Source organism: Rhineura floridana, chromosome 1, assembly GCF_030035675.1.
Source record: "Rhineura floridana isolate rRhiFlo1 chromosome 1, rRhiFlo1.hap2, whole genome shotgun sequence".
NCBI classification, from domain to species: Eukaryota; Metazoa; Chordata; class Lepidosauria; order Squamata; family Rhineuridae; genus Rhineura; species Rhineura floridana.
The window spans coordinates 158,496,680-158,518,618 of record NC_084480.1 but is presented as its reverse complement, the minus strand read 5'-3'; the positions used below and the strand labels follow the sequence as shown (position 1 = coordinate 158,518,618).

Here is a 21,939-nt window from a genome sequence, read left to right as displayed (position 1 = left end):
TGACATCTGCTAAAAACATTTTTGTTTAGGCAAACTTACCCAGGCATGCAGAAGCTATTATGTTTTTATCTCTTTTTAACTCATTGTTGGTTTTATTATGAATGTTTTTAAATCCCTGTCTTTAACTGTTTTTGCCAATAATTTTAATTCCTTCTGTAAACCGCTTTGACTTTTTTTTTACAATAAAACAGTATATAAATGTTGTAAATAAAATAAATAAATAAATTTGGGAGTCACTGTGGCCCGTAGGTCTCTTTCCTCTTTTGTACCGAGTCAGGCCATTTGGTACCATCTAGCTCAGTACTGATGACATGGGCTAGCATTGGCTCTCCAGGATTCTAGGCAATAGTCTCTTCCAGAGATTGAATTTTGGACCTTTGCATGCAAAGCATGTGCCCTACCACTAAGCTACAGCCCTGTTTAAAAAAGTATCTTTTAAAATTGTTCTTTTCAATTCACTCATGAATGCACAGCATACTAGGGCAGATCCACACCATGCATTTAAAGCACATTCAACATACATCTGAAGCACATTAATCCCACTATAGAATCCTGGGAACTATAGTTTGTTAAGGGTGGTGGAAACTATAACTGTGAGGAGGAAACCACACTTCCCAGGATTCTTTAGGGGAAGTCATGTGCTTTAAATGAGAGTTGGATGTGCTTTAAATGTATTATGTGGATCTGCATTACTTCATAAAATTTGTCTAGGTATAAATCATTTTAATTAAATTTTAAAATGGAAATAAGCTACAAAGTTTACTGGGTGACCATGGGCTATGCACCATCTCAATCTTATTTCAATCTTCCTTTCATTAAAAATAACGGGATGAGTTTTTAAACTGTGGCTGTACAGATGTAAGTGCAAACAACAGGTTGTTTGCAACAAAAGGTTCGTGTGGCTGAGGAATGCTTGAACCCTCCCCTGCCTTGCTTCAGATACTTTTCTCTAAACCCATCTCAGCTGCTGGAAGTGAGGGAAACGGGTTCAACTTCCCTATCCTGTGTGCCCTTTTCAACATGAAAAGTATAGCCTCACCTACCTCCTTCACTTTGTGAGTGAACAGATCAGACTCATGGATAGATCAACTTTAGATTTACCCTTACATACATTAGGGCAAGGAGTTAAATTGGATGACCAACATTGTCCCCTCCCTTCTCATTCTGTAATCCTTCTCCATCTACTTTCACTCATCTCACAAAGCAGTTATCTTTTCATGTTTTTCTCTACACAACTAGGCAAGATTCTGCTAAGAATGGACAATCCTACAACGTGCTGGCTTTTAAAAAAATTGTCTTCAAGGCAACTTTTTGCAGCAAGGGTGCACAGGTTACAGGCTTTCTCCTCTAGAACATGCCCATTGCAGCCAACTTTGTGGTTCTGCTGCTGTATTTCACATCCTGTTGTGGGCAAGTGTTTGCTTGCTTTCTGGCTTACTGAGATGAGGGTGGGAGGTCAGGGAACATTGTTCACATGCTGTCAGATGGCTCCAAAGTGTTACATGGCACCTCCCTTTTTAGAGTCTAGGCAATGCTACATTCAGGGTTATTTTACATTGAGGCTGCCAGCCCTAGACATTTTGGTGCCTCATGCAATTGTACCGCATCCTCTGGTTTCTCTTCAGATCACGTAAAGCATAAGAACATAATAAGAGCCTGCTGGACCAGGCCAGTGGCCCATCTAGTCCAGCATCCTGTTCTCACAGTGGCCAACCAGGTGCCTGGGGGAAGCCCGCAAGCAGGACCCGAGTGCAAGAACACTCTCCCCTCCTAAGGCTTCCGGCAACTGGTTTTCAGAAGCATGCTGCCTCTGACTAGGGTGGCAGAGCACAGCCATCATGGCTAGTAGCCATTGATAGCCCTGTCCTCATGAATTTGTCTAATCTTCTTTTAAAGCCATCCGAGCTGGTGGCCATTACTGCGTCTTGTGGGAGCAAATTCCATAGTTTAACTATGCGCTGAGTAAAGAAGTACTTCCTTTCGTCTGTCCTGAATCTTCCAACATTCAGCTTCTTTGAATGTCCACGAGTTCTAGTATTATGAGAGGGAGAAGAACTTTTCTGTATCCACTTTCTCAATGCCATGCATAATTTTATACATTTCTATCATGTCTCCTCTGACCTGCCTTTTCTCTAAACTAAAAAGCCCCAAATGCTGCAACCTTTCCTCGTAAGGGAGTTGCTCCATCCCCTTGATCATTCTGGTTGCCCTCTTCTGAACCTTTTCCAACTCTATAATATCCTTTTTGAGATGAGGCGACCAGAACGGTACACAGTATTCCAAATGCAGCCGCACCATAGATTTATACAACGGCATTATGATATCGGATGTTTTATTTTCAATACCTTTCCTAATTATCCCTAGCATGGAATTTGCCTTTTTCACAGCTGCCGCACACTGGGTCGACATTTTCATCGTGCTGTCCACTACAACCCCGAGGTCTCTCTTCTGGTCGGTCACCGCCAGTTCAGACCCCATGAGCGTATATGTGAAATTCAGATTTTTTGCTCCAATATGCATAATTTTACACTTGTTTATATTGAATTGCATTTGCCATTTTCCCGCCCATTCACTCAGTTTGGAGAGGTCTTTTTGGAGCTCTTCGCAATCCCTTTTTGTTTTAACAACCCTGAACAATTTAGTGTCGTCAGCAAACTTGGCCACTTCACTGCTCACTCCTAATTCTAGGTCATTAATGAACAAGTTGAAAAGTACAGGTCCCAATACCGATCCTTGAGGGACTCCACTTTCTACAGCCCTCCATTGGGAGAACTGTCCGTTTATTCCTACTCTCTGCTTTCTGCTTCTTAACCAATTCCTTATCCACAAGAGGACCTCTCCTCTTATTCCATGACTGCTAAGCTTCCTCAGAAGCCTTTGGTGAGGTACCTTGTCAAACGCTTTTTGAAAGTCTAAGTACACTATGTCCACTGGATCACCTCTATCTATATGCTTGTTGCACCACATGATCTGAAAGATTGTGTGAGTGATCAAGCAGCTGCTTGGAGCCTTAAAATGTGAGCATCAATTACAGTAAATAAGAATATCTACCAGCCTGGAAGATCTAGCAGATCGAGGAAAAAAATGCTATGATTCTATGCCTAGAACTCCCTTCCACAACATCTAGGTGATGCTACTTCCCTCTCTTCCCTGAGGCTCCACCCTTGAGGCATCAGACACAGCCAGCAGCTGCCCCCTGGGTGACCAGGTGCCATCTTCTGTTCCTATACGACACCACTGTCTGTCCTGCCCAAAGACAAAGGATTCAGACTGAGGCAAGGTGATGTATTTTTCTCTTTTTATTAGAGTTATGGTTACATCCAAAGTGGGTTGCTGCATATACCTCTCTACCTTGACTCACTACTTTCCCTAACTATCTTAACTAAGCAGTCTCTGTAACGTTTGGGGAGAGTTCACTCAGCACTTGTGCCTTGGAAGACACCAGCTTAAGTAGGGAAGGTTTTTGCATGTAAGTGGTGACTCTGCCTGAGTTCCACCCTTTGAAAGTCTCTCTTCTCACACCTCCTCATGCGGGGAGAGGGGGGGTGAGTCTCAGACAGCCCATCCGACAGCAGGGCTTTACTAGGTGACAGTGTGGCTCTGGAAGTGGGATACTGATTGGCTGGGAAGCATTTGAACTATCTGGTGGGGATTCCTGCACGGGAGTAGATGGTGCAATCAGAGAGTCGCTTTCCAACTGCTCAGGCATTGGACTTGCAGGCGGGGCAGGAGCTGCCTCGGTGGAAGTGCCCGGTATGGGAGTTTGAGGATTGCCAGAACCCTCTCTGCTCATCTCCCTTCCGCCAGCTCCCCAAGGAGCCTCGTCCTCATCTGACTCCCCTCCCTGATCTAACTCTGCCTTTGACTAGGGCACAACACTGTCTCAGGCTATGGGCAGATTAGTTGCTTCAAAAGGAACGAGAATGGTTTTTCTGGCTGCGTTTTGAAGCACCTCTGCCCTTGGCTGGACACATCTCTCTTCTGCACTGCTGACTTCAGACCATTCGGGAACTGCCCACAGCAAAGCATTGGGCTAGTCACTGTCTCTGCCTGAGCCTACAGGAAAGTGTTTCCATTGGCCACACCTGAAGTGGCAGCGGGTTGATTTACCAATCAATTCCAAAATCTGTCTGAAGCTGAATTAAAAAAAACACACAACACACTCAGGCTGATCCAACCAGGACTGAGTAAAAAGGAGAGGAGTTTGACTAGTGTTGTGTGCCCCTGTTTTCAGAAAACAGAGATGCAGACGCACTGGAACCAGCACAACAGTAAGTGCATCACTACCCTCAGTGCCAAAGCTTCAGAGAACCTGGTGGCAACTCTAGGTTGCCCAGTTCAGGCTTGGCTGCAGATGCTATTGCAAACCAGGAAGCAGAGGAGGGAATCAGTATGCATGAGAGGAGGGCAGAGGAGAGCATGAGCCTTCAGCGCATTTTCGACAGCCAATCCATGGTTTGGTCATGACCTCTGAACCTGGACTTGTTCTCATAGATAGATTGTTTGTTACAAGCTATACATCACTTGTTAGTTACCAAAGACAAAGTATAGTAAATGATCTTACAGTTATGAGCCAAACAGGGAGGGGGCGGACAGATGAGGGTGAAATAGAGGATGAGGACTTGGACTGGGAAGCTGGGGAGGGGGCAGACAGCAGGATGAACTCTCAGGGTGCCCAAGCTCCCATCTTGGACAGTTCAGCCCTCTCAGCTCCTGACCGCCCTGTGGAAGTGCCACCTGGCATGTCTGACACTCTGCAACTGGACACGCCACCGCCACCACTAGAGATTCAACCTTGCATAGACTTTCCCAGCCGAGCACTGCCCAGCTTCCACCGCCCAAACTGGTATCTAGCAGCCCCCCTTTGTCGGAGGGGGAAGCTAATATCAAACCACCTGAACCTGGCACTCAGAGGTGTTTGAGGCAGGAAGTTCATAAGACTGAGCTGAGGAGGAGCCTTTGTTTGCATGCAAGATCCAAGTCTACTTAAGGGGACTCGGGGGGGGGGGACCCAACTGCTGAGTCAATGTCTTAGAGTTGCAAGGTCATGCTTAGTCAGAGTTAGAGCAGTGCAAAGCTCCTAGAAAGAGTAGTTAGGTGAACTGCTGTGGATGTATCTATTAGTTTAATAAAAAGATAAAAAGCCACAGCCAAGTCTGAGCCTGGTTTCCTTGACTTCAGGCAGGACAGTTTGACTCAGCCTCCTCCAACAGACACTACATGATGGATGGAATGGAAGCTAGCAGTGGAGCCAGGGAGGACCTATAGAGAGCTGTGGAAACCCTGATAACAAAAGTTCAGAGCCTTCGAACTGAGACCCAGTCTCTATGAACTGAGAATCAAACCTTGTGCCTCCAAATGACTCAGCTAGTGACCCAGGGGTTCCCCATGCAGCAAGCACAGGGACCCATTCTGCCCGTGCCAGCACCCCAAATGAAGTCTCCAGTAGGAATACTGCCTGCTATGGTGGGAAAGTAGAGCAATTCTCCACATTCATAGCTCAGTGCAAGCTTTACATATGGGTGCAGCAATCAGTATTCCCCAATGATGACATGAAGGGGGCATTCATCATCGGCCTCTTAGAAGGAGAAGCTGCCCAGTGGGCCACCCCGTTGTTGCTCCAAAATAACAACTTCTTGTTGCAGCATACCACAAGTATACCATGATGCCATGGCCAAGATCTTTCAAGACACCCAGCGAAGAGAAACCATGTCCCACCAACTGGAAACCTGCAGCAAGGGAAAAACTTGGTTGGGACTTATACAAACACCTTTCATATCCTTGCCCAGGAACCAGACTTTAACAACTTTGATTTAATGTATTTGTATCACAATGGGCTCAGCGCAGAGGTGTGAGCCCCGCAGTCAAGAGTTTTCCCAGAGCTGGTCCATTTGGGCCTGCAGATAGATAGCCGGCTTGAAGGTCGCCACCAGGAGTGCAAACCTGAGATGGCTCGATCCTGGCCTCCCTAACCACCACCCCAGCATGGGAACCTTGATGCCCCGGGGGTGGAGCCCATGCAGATTGGGGGGGGCACAGCCATGCCTGACCGAGGCAGAGAAAGAGAAGTGTTGGAAAGGGGGACTGTGTCTATATTGTGGGAAGACGGGGCACCTGGCTAAGATTTGCTCCTTTAACTCAGTAAAGGCCCCGGTGCAGGAAAACTTCAAATCCCAGCTCTTGTAGAGGCCATGTTAGCATGCTTAGTGTTCGTTTAGGACCAAAGTTCCTAGCAAGCTTAGTTAGGTTAATGAGGTGCACTGCTTTTGATGTATGCATAACTTTCATAAAAACAGAAAAAAACAGACACGTCTGCATCTGAGTCTTTTGATGACAGGCAAGACAGTTAGACTCAGCCACCACCTCCTCCAACCAATGTCCCCATGACCGAAAGAATGGAAGCAAGCTGCAGAGCAGGGGAGGACATACACAGAGCCATCTAAACCTTGATAACCGAAGTCCAGAGCCTCCGAACTGGAACACAGTCTCTTCGAGCCGAGAATCAAGCCTTGCACCTCCAGATGACCCAGTTAGTAACCCACCGGATCCCCACACAGCAAGTGCAGGGGCCTGTCCTGCCCTTGCCCCTCCAGTGGGAATGCCTGCCTACTACAGTGGAAAAGTGCAGCAATTCACCATGCTGCCCTGGGCTCCTGCTGAGATGAAGGGCAGGAAATAAATAAATAAATAAATAAATGATCATAGCCCAGTGTGAGTTTTACATTCAAGTGCAGCAGTCAGAATTCCCTAATAATGATGTGAAGGTGACATTCATCATCAGTCCTTTGGAAGGGACAACTGCGCAGCGGGCCACTCCCATTACTTCGCAACGACCCAGTCTTGACCCGGCATACCACTTTCGTAGACACCATGGCCGAGATCTTTCGGGATCCCCAGAGGAAAGAGACTGTATCCTGCCAACTGGGAAACCTACAGCAGGAAAAGAACTCTGTGGGGGCAAACACTAATACCTTTCGTATCCTGGCCCAGGAGATGAAATTTAACGACTTTGGGTTAATGTTCTTGTATCTCAATGGACTAAATTCAGAAGTACTGGATGAGTTGGCACACACCCAGCAGCCGAGTACTTTCCCAGAGCTGGTCCAGTTGTGCTTACAGATAGCTGGCTAGAGACACCGCTACTGTTTGTAAAGTTGAATAACGGGGAGCTATGTCCTTGTCATGACTATAGGGAGCTTAATAAAACCACCATCCCCAACGGTTACCCTTTACCTCTTATTATTTATTTATTTGTTGAATTTATTAGTCGCCCATCTGGCTGGCTGTCCAGCCACTCTGGGTGACGTACAACATAAGCATACAATACGTAGGCATTAAAAATCTGAAAACAATAAAGATAAAATCTAACCCACCCCAAAAGCCTGCCTGAAGAGCCAGGTCTTCAAGGCCTGGCGGAAGCTCATCATAGAAGGGGCATGGCGAAGATCATTTGGGAGGGAGTTCCACAGGGTGGGGGCCACAATTAATTAGATGCTGGAGCGCCTGCTGACAGCCAAAATTTACACCAAGTTGGACCTACATGGGGCTTGCAATCTTGTCAGAATCAAGGAGAGGGATGAGTGGAAAACTGCTTTCAAGACCCGGTATGGACACTGAATACATGGTCATGCCATTTGGACTGTCAAAACGCCCCAGTTATCTTCCAGATTTCATGAATGACATCTTTCAGGACTATCTGGACCACTTTATGATAGTCTATTTGGATAATATCTTTATTTACTCTGACTCCCCAGAACAACATGAATCCCATGTGTGGGCAGTACTGCAAACACTGAGAGAGCATCACCTGTATGCCAAGCTGGAGAAGTGTGGTTGTGACTTGGCCACCCTGGACTTTCTGGGCTACCATATTGCCCCCACAGGATTCGAAATGGATCTGGAGAAGGTGTGTTGTGTGCTCTCCTGGCACACCCCCCAAGACCAAGAAGGATTTACAGCACTTTTTGGACTTTGCCAACTTCTGTCAATGCTTCATCGTAGCCTTTTCCAACTTGACTGCCCACTTACTAACTGCTTAAAGGGGACAGGCTCCTTCCACTGGACCGAGGCAGCCCAACAAATGTTCGAGGAGTTAAAATTATTATTCTCCTCTGAGCCAATTCTCCAACATGCCCAACACCCCTTTGTGGTGGAGACTGATGTGTTAGACGTAGCCATCGGAGTGGTGTTGTTACAACCAGAAGAAAAGGGGGTGCGACCCTGCGCCTACTTCTCCCAAAAGTTGACTAATGTGGAAAAAAACTATACTGTGTGAAAGAATTACTAGCCATCTGTGATGCGTTCGAGACCTGGCGACACCTCCTAGAGAGAGCTCAGTACGCAGCGGAAGTTTGCACCAACCATCGGAATTCGGAGACCCTTCAGACAGCCCGCAAGTTGAACCAGCGACAAGCGGAGTGGGCTCAGTTCTTTCCAAGCTTCCATTTCTGTATTAACTATATTCTACAGGCACAAAACCAACATGCTGATGCCCTTTCCCGCAAGCCAGAAAACCAACCTCCGTCCCCACTACGTCACATTATACCCCTGGAAAAATGGTGGCATCCACTTGTCCAGATCCTTAGTTAGAGGAACACGTTGTGCCTACGAACTAGACCAGTTCGCGCAGGAGAGAGTGTGGGAACTGAAACAGCTGTCCCAAGACAGCGCAACAGCCTTCTCGCAGAGGGGAGGAATGCTCTACCACTATGATGCTCTTTACGTGCCTCCAGGAGAGGTTCGAGCCAAGGTCCTTCGTCAATGCCATGACTCCCCAACCGCAGGTCATTTTGGAGTGTTTAAAACATTGCAGACAGTCACGCAAGACTTTTGGTGGCCTAGGGTCAGGCATGATGTGGAAAGATATGTACAATCCTGTCCCACTTGCATGAGAGCGAAACATACCCCGGGGAGACCAACCAGGTTGTTAGAACCGCTCCTCACACCTGACGGGCCGTGGTGGATGGTAACTCTGGACTTTATCACAGACCTGCCCGTCTCACAGAGGAAGACGTTAGTCATCGTAGACGCCTTCATTAAGATGACTCATTTCATCCCTTGCACTGGACTGCCAACCACAAGGGAGACAGCTCAATTGTTTGTTCAGCATGTGTTTTGTCTGCACGGACTTCCTACCAGTTTGGTCTCAGACCGAGCAGCTCAGTTCATGGCCCGCTTTTGGCCTGCCCTGTGGCAGCTGCTGCAGAGTGAGCTGAGGATTTCTTCTGCACACCACCCCCAGACAGACGGCTAGACACAGAAAGTGAATGCAACCCTAAAACAATACCTGTGTTGTTACGTGAATTACCAGCAAGATAACAAGGTGACTCTGCTGCCTTTAGCCAAATTTGCTTAAAACTCGATGCATGCATCCACTCAGCAGACCCTGTTCTTTGCCAACTTCGGTTACCACCTGCACACCGTTGCCTTCCCCAGTTCCAACCTGGCCGTCCCCGCAGTGCGGAATTCATGCAAGAGGGGAAGCTGGAGACCAAACCAGCTTTGCCCCACGCACAGAGGCACCAAGAATGGGAAGTTCAACGGGCAGAGTTGAGGAGGAGCCTCCATGTGCGTGCATGATCCAAGCCTAATTAAGCTGACTCAGAGGGGAGCCCTGTTGCTGAGTCACTGTCTTAGTGCTGTGTTAGCATGCTTAGTCAGTGTTAGTTTAGGGACAAAGTTCCTAGCAAGCTTAGTTAGGTTAATGAGGTGCATTGCTTTCAATGTATCCATAACTTCAATAGAACGAGAAAAAACCACAGACATGTCTGTGACTGAGTCTTTCGACAATGGGCATGACAGGTTGGCCTAGTTCTTTGTGAGGTTCCACTTCTGCATTAACTACATTCCACAGGCGCAGAAGTGCCAGGCTGATGCCTTATACTGCAGGCAGAGTATAAAGAAGACCAACTTCTGTCCTCACTACGTTTCATTATATCACTGGAGAAAATAGTGGTGGCTGCCTGTCCAGATCCATGGTTTGAGGAATTACGTCATGCTCAGGAGCAAGACCTTTTTGCTTAGGAGAGGGTGCAAGAACTGGAGCAGCCCTCCCAAGGCAGCACACCAGGGTTCTCTCGGGGGGAGGAGATGCTCTATCACTATGAAGCCTTTTATGTGCCTCCTGGAGAGGTTCAAGCCAAGGTCCTCCATCAATGCCACGACTCCCCAACTGCAGGGCCTTTTGGGGTGTTTAAAAGGGTCAAGCATGACGTAGAAAAATACATACAGTCCTGTCCCACTTGCTTAAGAGCTAAACATGCCCTGGTGCGGCCAGCTGGATTGCCAGAGCTGCTCCCCACACCCGAAGGACTGTGGCGAATGGTGACTCTGAACTTCATCACAGACCTGCCCGCTTCTCAGGAGAAAACATTGGTTATGGTCATGGCGGATGCCTTTAGTAAAATGGCTTATTTCATTCCCTGCACTGGACTACCAACCATGAGGGAGACGGCCCAGTTGTTTGTTCAACATGTTTTCCGGTTGCAAGGACTCCCCACCACAGAATCATAGAATAGTAGAGTTGGAAGGGGCCTATAAGGCCATCAAGTCCAAACCCCTGCTCAAGGCAGGAATCCAAATCAAAGCATTACCGACACATGCCTGTCCAGCTGCCTCTTGAATGTTTCCAGTGTCGGAGAGCTGACTACCTCTCTAGGTAATTGATTCCATTGTCGTATGGCTCTAACAGTTAGGAAGTTTTTGCTGAGGTCCAGTCGAAATCTGGCTTCCTGCAACTTGAGCCCATTATTTTGTGTCCTGCACTCTGGGACGATCGAGAAGAGATCCCGGCCCCCTCTGTTTTAACAACCTTTCATGTACTTGAACAGTGCTATCATATCTCCCCTCAGTCTTCTCTTCTCCAGGCTAAACATGCCCAGTTCTTTCAGTCTCTCCTCATAGGGCTTTGTTTCCAGTCCCCTGATCATCCTTGTTGCCCTCCTCTGAACCTGTTCCAGTTTGTCTGCATCCTTTTTGAATGCGGAGACAGGAACTGGATGCAGTATTCAAGATGAGGCCTAACCAGTGCTGAATAGAGGGGAACTAATACTTCACGTGATTTGGAAACTATACTTCTGTTAATGCAGCCTAATATAGCATTTGCGTCTTTTTTGCAGCCACATCGCACTGTGGGCTCATATTCAGCTTGCGATCAATGACAATTCCAAGATCCTTCTCACATGTTGTATTGCTGAGCCAAGTATCCCCCATCTTATAACTGTGCATTTAGTTTCTTTTTCCTAAGTGTAGAACGTTGCATTTATCCCTGTTGAATTGCATTCTGTTGTTTTCAGCCCACAGCTCCAGCCTATGAAGGTCCCTTTGAATTTTGTTTCTGTCTTCCACAGTATTAGCTATGCCCCCCCAATTTTGTATCATCTGCAAATTTGATAAGCATGCTCTGTACCTCCTCATCCAAGTCATTAATAAAAATGTTGAAGAGCACTGGGCCCAGCACCGAGCCCTGTGGTACCCCACTCGTTACTTTCGCCCAGTTTGAGAAGGAACCATTGATAAGCACTCTTTGAGTACGATTCTGGAGCCAACTGTGAATCCACTTGATAGTTGTTCCATCCAGCCCACGTTTAGCTAGCTTGCTAATCAGAATATCATGGGGCACTTTGTCAAAAGCTTTGCTGAAGTTGAGATATATTATGTCCACAGCATTCCCACAGTCTACAAGGGAGGTTACCTGGTCAAAAAATGAGATAAGATTAGTTTGGCAGGATTTGTTCTTCATAAATCCGTGTTGGCTCCTAGAAATCACTGCATTGTTTTCAAGGTGCTTACAGATTGACTGCTTTATAATCTGCTCCAGATTTTTTCCAGGGATTGATGTTAGGCTGACTGGTCTGTAGTTCCCTGGTTCCTCTTTTTTGCCCTTTTTGAAGATAGGGACAACATTAGCTCTCCTCCAGTCATCCAGCACTTCACCAGTCCTCCACAATTTCGCAAAGATAATAGAGAGCGGTTCTGAGAGTTCTTCAGCCAGTTCCTTCAGTACTGTAGGATGCAGTTTATCGGGCCCTGCCAATTTGAATTCATTCAAAATGATTAGGTATTCCTTGACCGTTTGTCTATCAAGCTCAAGCTCCAATCCTGCCCCTTCTACTTCATGTTTCCCAGGAGGGTCATAGACCCTTTTTTGGAAGAAGACTGAGCCAAAGTAGGAATTGGGCACTTCTGCCTTTCCTTTGTCATCTGTTATCATTTTGCCATCCTCATTGAGTAGCTGTGCCACCATTTCTTTTCCCTGTCTTTTACTATGGACGTATCTGAAGAAAGCTTTTTTGTTGCTTTTAGCATCCGTCGCTAACCTCAGCTCATTCTCAGCTTTATCCTTCCTGACACCATCCCTGCAATTCCGTGATACCTGCCTGTACTCTTCCTTTGTGGCCTGGCCTTCTTTCCACTTCCTGTATGTGTCCTTTTTTGTTTTCAGGTCACCTCTAAGCTTTTTGTGAAGCCACATTGGCTTCTTCTGCTGTCTTCCCCCTTTTTTCCTTGTTGGAATTGTTTGCCATTGCACTCCTAGAATTTCCTTTTTTAGAAACTCCCACCCATCTTCGACTCCTTTTCTCATTAGGGTGGCTTGCCATGGAACCATACTTACAATTGTTCTGAATTTATTAAAATCAGCTTTCCTGAAGTCCAGGGTGCACGTATGGCTACTCTCAGCTTTTGTTTCTGTTAAAATCAAGAATTCAAGTATGGTGTGGTCACTTTCCCCCAGAGTTCCTGTAACTGCCACTTCATTAACCAAATCATCTCTATTGGTTAGAATCAAATCCAGGATAGCTGATCCTCTGGTTGCTTCCTCCACTTTCTGTAGGAGAAAGTTATCTCCAACACAAGACAGAAATTTCTTGGAGGGGCCATGTTTGGCAGAATTTGTCTCTCAACAGATATCAGGATAATTGAAGTCCCCCATTACTACTACATCATGACTTCTCGATACATTGGCAATTTGCTTTTCAAAAGTTACATTCTCGTCTTCTCCTTGATTGGGTGGTCAGTAGTAGACTCCAAGCACCACATTCCTTTTATTACTTGCCCCATTAATTTTAATCCAGATACTCTCGGTGGAGCTAACAAGCTCATCCTCCTGTATTTCTGAGCAGGGATATATATTTTTAACATATAGCGTGACTAAGCCTCCCTTTTTATTCCCTCTGTTCTTTTTGAACAAGTTATATCCTTCAATTGCTGTATTCCAGTCATGGGAGTCATCCCACCAAGTTTCAGTTATACCTATCAAATCATAATTGCCGTCCTGTATTAAGAGTTCCAGTTTGTCCTGCTTGTTTCCCATGCTCTGCGCATTAGTATACAGACATCGAAGACCATGTAATTTATGGCTTAGCTTCCTCACAACTTTTTTCTGCGGACTGTTACTCGGCCCTATTAGAGCCGATCTCTCTGTTCCCATTACTGTTCACAAACCTTCATCAGTCGTTATCAACAAGTTTATATCTCCCTTCCCCTTAGGATTCAGTTTAAAGCCCTCCTGATGAACTTCTCCATGCTGTGGCCAAACACATTCTTCCCAGTCCTTGTGAGATGCAACCCTTCGCCAGCAATCCATCTTCCAAGAAGCATAGCCCATGATCCCAAAATCCAAATCTCTCATGTCGACACCACCTTCGTAGCCATTCATTCACAAGGAGTATTTTCCTTTCCCTTTCTACTCCTCTTCTAAGTACTGGAAGGATGGATGAAAAAACTATCTGGGCCCCAAAGTCCTTGAGTTTCCTTCCCAGAGCTTCAAAGTCTGATGTGATTTCTTCATAGCTCTGTTTGGCAGTATCATTTGTTCCCACATGGATAAGGAGAAAGGGATACCTGTCGGTGGACTTGATGAGTGATGGCAACCCTTCCGTCACATCTCTAATCCATCCTCCTGGTAGACAGCATACCTGGTGAGTCTATGGATCTTCTCAGCATACTTGGGTTTTGATCCCTTGCAGTAGGGAGTCTCCCACTACTAGTACTCTTCTCTTCTTATTGTTGTGAGGCGTAGTTTCTTTGCCCCTGCTTGATTGAGCTTCAGCCTCTCGCTCGTTGTTGCACGGGGTGTCCTGTAATTCTTCCACCACAGGCAGTCCTCCAGTCTCATCCTCAAGTGGTTGAAAGCGGTTCCATAGTTCCACTGGTGAAGGGTATCTTCTAGCTCTTCTGCTCCTAACTGTCACCCTTTCCCATGGAGTTTCCTCCACTTCTTTTTTCCTCTCCAAGTCAGTCTCCTCTTCTGGTACCACATGCTGTTGTTCTTTCACCTCCACTCCTCTTTGCTGCTGTTGTTCCAGCGTTCTGTCTAAGAACTCCTCATCTTCTCTTATAGTCCTCAGTGTGGCCACCTGCTGTTCCAGGCCTCTCACTTTTTCTTCCAACAGTGCCACAAGCTTGCACTTGTTGCACGTGTACGCCATGATGTTCTCAGGCAAGAAAACAAGCATGGCACACACCTTGCAGGTCACCACCACTGGAGTATCCTTCCCGTTCATTCTCTCTTCTACCTTTTGTTTCTTTCTAACTACTTTTTTTGGAGTGGCCTGTGTTTTGTCCTGTCCTACTTCAGGATAAACGTGAGAGTCCCACTGGTATGTGGTGCGCTGTACAAGGAGAATTAGTAATTTTTCTTGTTCCTTTGTTGTTATTGTTTTTAGGGACCTCCCCCTTGACTTCCCGTGTTGAACTCCTTTGTCAAACTCCTATTCATTCTCCCTGTTCGCTCGCTCTGTTCGCTCGCTCTCTGAACGCTGGCTTGTTTATATCTCCTCACCTGTAGACCAACTGAGACAGCTCCCTCTGCTCTGCTCTGCTCGGAGTCAGGATACAGAAACAGTTTGGTCTCAAATAGGGGAACCCAGTTCATGGCACAGTTCTGGTGTGCCTTGTGGAAGCTGTTACAGAGCGAGCTAGGGATGCCATCCCAAACTGATGGGCAAATGGAGAAAGTGAATGCAGCCCTGGAGCAGTACCTCTGCTGTTATGTGAACTACCAGCAAGACCACTGGGTGTCCTTACTGCCCCTAGCTGAATTCGCTTACAACAATTCAGTACATGCACCCACTCGGCAGACACCATTTTTTTGCTAATTTTGGCTACTACCCGCACACCTTCACCAACCCCAGATCTAATCTGGCCATCCCAGTGGCGGTAGAGTTTGTGCAGAAGTTGCAAGCCATGCAGCAGCTGCTACAAGAACAATTAGGCAGGGCTAAAGCTGACTACAAAAGAGTAGCAGATCAGCATTGCCAGCTGGGCCCTGAAATACAAGTAGGCAACGAAGTGTGGCTCTCCACTTGTTACTTGCCGACGTGGGTTCCCTGCCACAAGTTAGAGGTGCAGAGAGGCTGGGACCCTTCAAAGTAGAAGCACAGATCAACCTGGTTGCTTTCCACTTACACATACCCACCTCCTTAAAGATCCACCCAGTATTTCACCTATCCCTGCTAATCCCAGAGAAGCTGCCAGACCTCCAAAGCTCTGCCCCCACCAGTTGTGGGCAATGGTCAAGAGGAGTATGAAGTGGAGCAGATCCTCAACTCCCACCGGTGTTGAGGAAAGCTACAGTATCTAATTCATTGGAGGGGGTTCAATCCAGAGAAAAGATCCTGGGAAGCAGCGACAGATGTCCAGACAGACAGCGGTGACAGATGTTGTATCTATTACCTTAATAAAAAGAGAAAAAAACACAGCCGAGTCTGAGCCTGGTTTCCTCAACTTCGGGCAGGGCACATATGGATAAATAGATAAATAGATAAATGGATAAATTTACATTATTTTAGCTGTGTTTCTTGCCAATTGCAGTCACTGAGCCCAACAGCGCTAGCTGTTAAGTTATTTTGCCAGTCAGGATTTGGATTGGGAAGGTGTGTGCGTGTGTGCATATGTTTTCTCAGGACTCCTATACATTCAAAAGTTTTAACAGGTGTAAAATATTTTTAAGTTTGGTTAAAGAAGCACGCAAGATAGCATAGACTTGGGCTTTGGGCATTTGCATACCCATGGGTTTTCTTTGTAAGCATGTAATCTGTTTAGGATGATAGGAGCATAGGAGCATACGAAGTTGCCTTATACTGAGTAAAAGCATTGGTCCATCTAGATTGTCCATACTGACTGGCAGTGGCTCTCCAGGATTTCAGGCAGGGAGTCTTTCACAGCCCTGCCTGAAGATGCTGGGGATTGAACCTGGGGTTTTCGGCATACAAAGCTCTACTACTGAGCTACAGCCCTTCATGCACATTGCACATGCCATTACACCCTAACTGATAAATCCAGACTGGATTATTGCAATGTGCTCTATGTGGGTCTGCCCTTGAAGATGTCTCAGAAACTTCAACTGGTCCAAAATGCAGCAGCCAGATTACTAGATGGGGTTGTTTTCAGATCTCATACAACATAACTCCTGTTTTAAAATAGCTGCATTAGTTGCCAGTTCATTTCTGGGGCCAATTCAAAGGCCTCACACTAGTGTTTAAAGCCCTAAATAACTTGGGTCCCAAATATCTGAAAGACCAGCTCCTTACCTACAGACCCTCTCAGGTGTTGAGATCAGCAGTGGGGGTCCTTTTGATAGTTCTACCACCCTCAAAAGGTGGGGGAGGTGACCTGGGAAAAGGCATTCTCTGTGGCAGCCCTTAGATGTGGAACTCCCACTTCACCAAGGTGCATCTGGCAACGTCAATCTGTACAGCTTTAGGCGAATGCTGAAGATGCACTTCTTTACCTTGGCCTTTGACGTCTGAGACATATATTCTTAGGACCCACCCTATTGTATGATTCTGGTTGTTTTTAATTGTTTTCAACACTGTAGTTTAAGGTTGTTGCAACCTGCCCTAGGACCTCGGGTGAAGGGCGGGCAATAAATGCTAATAATAATGCTAATAATAATGCTAATGCTAATAATAATAATATCTACAGGTATCCGGTTTGTCAATGTGTATTGTATTTGCAGACATATGCATTGGCTACTGTGGGTATGCTATTTATTTTAAAAAGCGATCATTTTAAGTTGTTTATTTTTTTTATGAAATAGATCTGTCTGAACGTAAAAAGGCTAGAGTAATGACAACAGAAGACTTATATAACTTTAAAGTTGACAATGAGGACATTGAACTTATCAAGGATTATCAATACCTTGGCACAGTCATTAACCAAAATAGACACTAGTCAAGAAATTAGAAGAAGGCTAGGACTGAGGAGGGCAGCTGTGAGAGAACTAGAAAAGGTCCTCAAATGTAAAGATGTATCACTGAACACTAAAGTCAGGGTCATTCAGACCATGGTATTCCCGATCTCTATGTATGGATGTGAAAGTTGGACAGTGAAAAAAGCAGGTAAGAGAAAAATCAACTCATTTGAAATGTGGTGTTGAAGGAGAGCTTTACGGATACCATGGACTGTAAAAAAGACAAATAATTGGGTTGTAGAACAAATTAAACCAGAACTGTCACTAGAAGCTAAAATGGTGAAACTGAGGTTATCATACTTTGGACACATCATGAGAAGACAGGATTCACTAGAAAAAACGATAATGCTGGGAAAAACAGAAGGAAGTAGAAATAGAGGAAGACCAAACAAGAGATGGATTGATTCCATAAAGGAAGCCACAGACCTGAACTTACAAGATCTGAACAGGGTGGTTCATGACAGATGATATTGGAAGTTGCTGATTCATAGGGTCACCATAAGTCATAATTGACTTGAAGGCACATAACACACATATTTACAGACCACTTTGACTCCTCTTATGACAACCACATAGCACCTATGAAAACTGTATTTTTGTGGATGAAGCAATCAGACCTTTGCAAAATCCTTGACATCGAACAAGTCGAAAACCTCAAACAGATCACTCTTGCGCAGACCAAACTTCTCACAGCATGTGGTGAGGAAAGTTCGGATGTTCTTGAGGCACAGGAACTGGAAAGAAGCACAAACAACTCACATGAGACTCAGTAGTGTCACCACCATAAACATAGTACTAAACATTCATTTAATTTGGTCATATTACTGCCTTCCAGTTCCACTCAAGTGGGCAATGGTTCTCTTGGCATATCAGAAGATAGCAAAACTGCCAAGAACTGGTATAAGACAACAGCAGAACTGCCTATGCTGAGGGATTCCACTCCTCACTCCATTATCTATTTTGGTTACAATTTTTGTTGTTAACAATTATTTTTTGAAAGAAATGCCCATTTTGTATGTACTTTAATCTGCTACATATTTCAAATGAGAATCCTGTGATACAACGAAATTTAAAACAGATGGCATCTTACATTTGTGAATTTCTAGGTGGAGCCATAGAGCAAGATTCTGCCGGGAAATGTGATATAATTCGGCTTCTCCTTAGCGAAACCTTCCTTTCTGAGGTAGCACAGCATAGTAATGTGTAACCAGATCCAATGCATGCTTACTCAGATCTAGGTTCCACTAACTGCACTGAAGTTTAGTTTCAGGTAAATATTCAACCTATCTGGACACAAGCTGATGGCATATATTACATTGGAGGTATGGATGATGCTATTAGGTCTTGTAATAGTGATTCCTGAGTGGATATAAGAAGTGGCACCAAAACATCATGGTAGACTAGGGAGACCCAGGTTCAAATCCCCATAGACTCAGCCATGAAGGTCATATCGGTGACCTTTGGCCAGTTATTATTTTTCAGCCTAACCTTCCTCACAGAGTTGTTGTGAGAACAAAGAACAACATAGTTGATGATAATAATTTGTGTTGCCTTGAGCTCCTTGGAGGAAAGGCAGGTCATAAATGCAATAAACGCATCCTAATTTGGATTAAAATATTATGGGAATATTGGGAAAGTGTGACAAGAAAGAAAGAAAGAGGTTCTGGGACTAATTATTAGAAAGAGATGGGCAAAATATGATGGACAGGGAGGGTAGGCCATTATATTGCAGTGGGAAGTACAGCATGCCCCCATCTGCATTGCCCCACACAGAGTTCTGTTGCTCGGTCACAGATGAAGATAGATTGCTGTTGTACAATCTGGCACTTGCATACCAGTCAGCTGTAAAGCAGAAACCGGTCTGTGTTTTTTGGGGAGGGAGCAAGATGAGATAATCTTCTGCATACATGAACGCAGGAAATCAACTTTGAAGGAACAACCTCATCACAGGCACAACTGACTTCCCCATCCAGTGTGGATGGGAGCATTCAATTGTCTTTCCTCAACAGGTTTACTTCCTGCAAAAAAGTGCTGATTAGCAATAGCAGGCATTGGTATGAGCTCAGCACATTTCTCAACTGCAATGAGACATCTCATCATCCCTCCAATGTGTTCAGCTAGCAAAACTTGCATAAAGGTCAGGGTGGTGGGTTCCAATCAGCTGCACTCAAAATTCCCCAATGCATCCACTTGCTCCTCCTGTTATCTAAGCAGATGCTGGCCTGACTGTCCCTCTTATACCTCCCATTATAATGGCAATGTCCTCAGGAATGGCAAGGGGCTATGGAGTTCTTCCACCCTTCCATCACAGAAGGTATTGCCTCTATGGTAGGGATGGTAAAATCTGTCAATTTTGGTTCTCTCGGTTTCTCATTTTTCTGGTCTTAAATTCCGTTCTCCAGGTTTCTCCACCAATTTGCGTGGGTTTTTTAAAAAAAATAATCATGAAAATTCTTCAGTATTTTAGTATGAATTTCTCCTAATAAACACATTTTGTATGCAGTTTTGACTATTGTACATATTTTTGCAAGCAATTCCTCCTAATATAATTTATTTTTATAGGTTATTTTCACTAATATATTCAATTTTATATATATATTCCCCCAAATTTATGCATTTTTGTGAACATTGGTTGGAGAACTGGATCACAATATTCGGATACGTGTGAATTTCAAAGGATGGCTATGTGTCAGTTCTCATATTGTTTTGGAAAGTGCAACTTTGATACATTTGGCTTTAAATGAGAACTGAACTGAATTTCTCCCCCATGCCTATGCTATGGTAGAGCAAACATGAAGCAAGGTATACTTCCCTCCCCATCTCCAGCGACCCTTGCTCTGCTCTCCCCTCTTGAACCCAGGTCCTGGGGGATTTTGTGGGCAGGGCAAAACAGTTTCCCTTCCATTTATCCCTGATGCTGCAACCAGAAGATGAGGGAGAGGCACTATCTCCTCATTGCGGTTGGTAAGCTCCCCAGCATCAATGGCAGTCATGGTTTGCCCTCTTCATTGATTACCAACTATAATGGATAGCCAGCCAGATGGGCGACTAAGCAATTCAATAAATACTTTTCCCGACAGGAATGAAGGGCAGCCATTCCCATATACAGGAGAAAATAAAAGGCTGTGCATGGGGACACCATGAAGGGGGAAATTAAATCTGCTCCATGCCCCAGGTGACCTCAGCCTATTGTGGTCTACATAGTCTTGGCCAAGGTTTTATTTCTGGGTCCCACTAAAATGTGACAGAATGCTGGGAGAGTGGAATGGAATGTTGCGGAAGTGATCCTTTACAGATATAGCTAGTTGATTAAGTGGGGGAATTCTGAGCAGAGCCATAGCTCATTAACAGAGGTCATGTGTTGTATGACAAAGGTTCCAGTTCCAATACCTTGTACCTCCAAAATAAAACAGGGGTGAGAAATATGTGGCCCTCCAGGATGTTACTGGACTATAACTCTCATCACCCGTGACCATTGGTCATACTAGCTGGGGCTGATGGTAGTTGGGAGTCCCACTCAGGTTCCCCAACCCTGAGATAGAAGATTTCAGGCAACAGGGCTGCAAGAGACTCCTGCTTGAAACCTTGGAGAGGCACTGCCAGAAATCAGGAGGGCTACTGCTGGGCTGGCTGGACTGATTTAGTATAAGGCAGCTTTGTATATTCACATCAGTATGCCTGCAAATCCTGCTTGGAAAGGTAATAGCCATGAACTAACGTTTAACCTCCTCTGGCCACCTTCCTATATAGATCAGCTCCTACTTTGCCTCTATTCTGGTCTCAGTCTTGCCAGAAGAATCCATTTTCACCATGCTGGAGGTGGTTCTAAAAAGACATCCATTCAGCACCCATAGATCTGCCTACTACTCAAGCTTGCTAGTTCTGTTTGTAGAGACAGGACAAGGTGAGCAATCCAGTCTGCAATCCTACAGACAATTTCCATGTGAGTAAGTAATGGTATTGACTTCCAAGTAGACATGCATAGGATAGTATTGGCAGATATCCTCTTGGACCTCTCACTGTTCTCAAATGCCTTTCTGCAATGGTGCAGGCAGAGCTTGGAAAAGTTACTTTTTTGAACTACAACTCCCATCAGCCCAATCCAGTGGCCATGCTGGCTGGTCTGATGGGAATTGTAGTTCAAAAAAGTAACTTTTCCAAGCTCTGGGTGCAGGATACGTGCATTGCAAAGGCTGCATCGCTTGCAAGGGTGCTAAACAAATGCCACCCAAATGCATTCTGCCATCTTGCCAACCCAGTGTCTTGGAACGCTCTTCCTGGATTTTTGCAAGCTTTTATTCTCTGCAGAGCCTAATCTGTGAGCACCAGTCCAATGTCGTGCTTTTCTTTTCAGCATGTTCATTATCATCATTATACTAATCTTGTTAAACCTTATTTTACATAGATGTTTCTCCTTTGTCTTGGGGTTGGGAGTTTGTAGTTCTCCCTCCCCCCAAATTAAAGTAACACATACAGAACTGCACTAAATAATTTTGGTGGGATCCTGGATGTGCAAGGTAAGGTAACTCCTTCCCAATACAGTAGAAATCAGCAAGATAAATAGATTATCATCAGTAAATCCAATTTTTTAAAACTTTTTTTAAAAAGGGGAAAAGACTTTGATAATGAAATTTGAAAGATTTTATTTATTTATTTATTTATTTATTTCATTTATAAACCGCCTGTAGCGAGTAGCTCTCTGGGCGGTGAACAAAACAGGATTAAAATACAATATTACAATAAAA

The 21,939-nt window shown here is 45.1% G+C and overlaps 1 protein-coding gene across 5 annotated transcripts in view; it reads right to left on the bottom strand.

The window, feature by feature from the left end:
• The window catches only part of VAV1 (vav guanine nucleotide exchange factor 1), a 141,004-nt gene that overhangs the window by 104,747 nt on the left and 14,318 nt on the right, over positions 1-21,939 (bottom strand). For all 5 annotated transcript variants that reach the window (XR_009764428.1, XM_061639412.1, XM_061639393.1 and 2 more), the window contains exon 2: positions 17,812-17,928. Coding sequence is in view for 4 of the 5 variants with exons in the window: in XM_061639412.1 (XP_061495396.1) it covers positions 17,812-17,928 (117 nt within the window). In the remaining variant the exon portion in view is untranslated. The remainder of the gene's footprint in view (positions 1-17,811; positions 17,929-21,939) is intronic.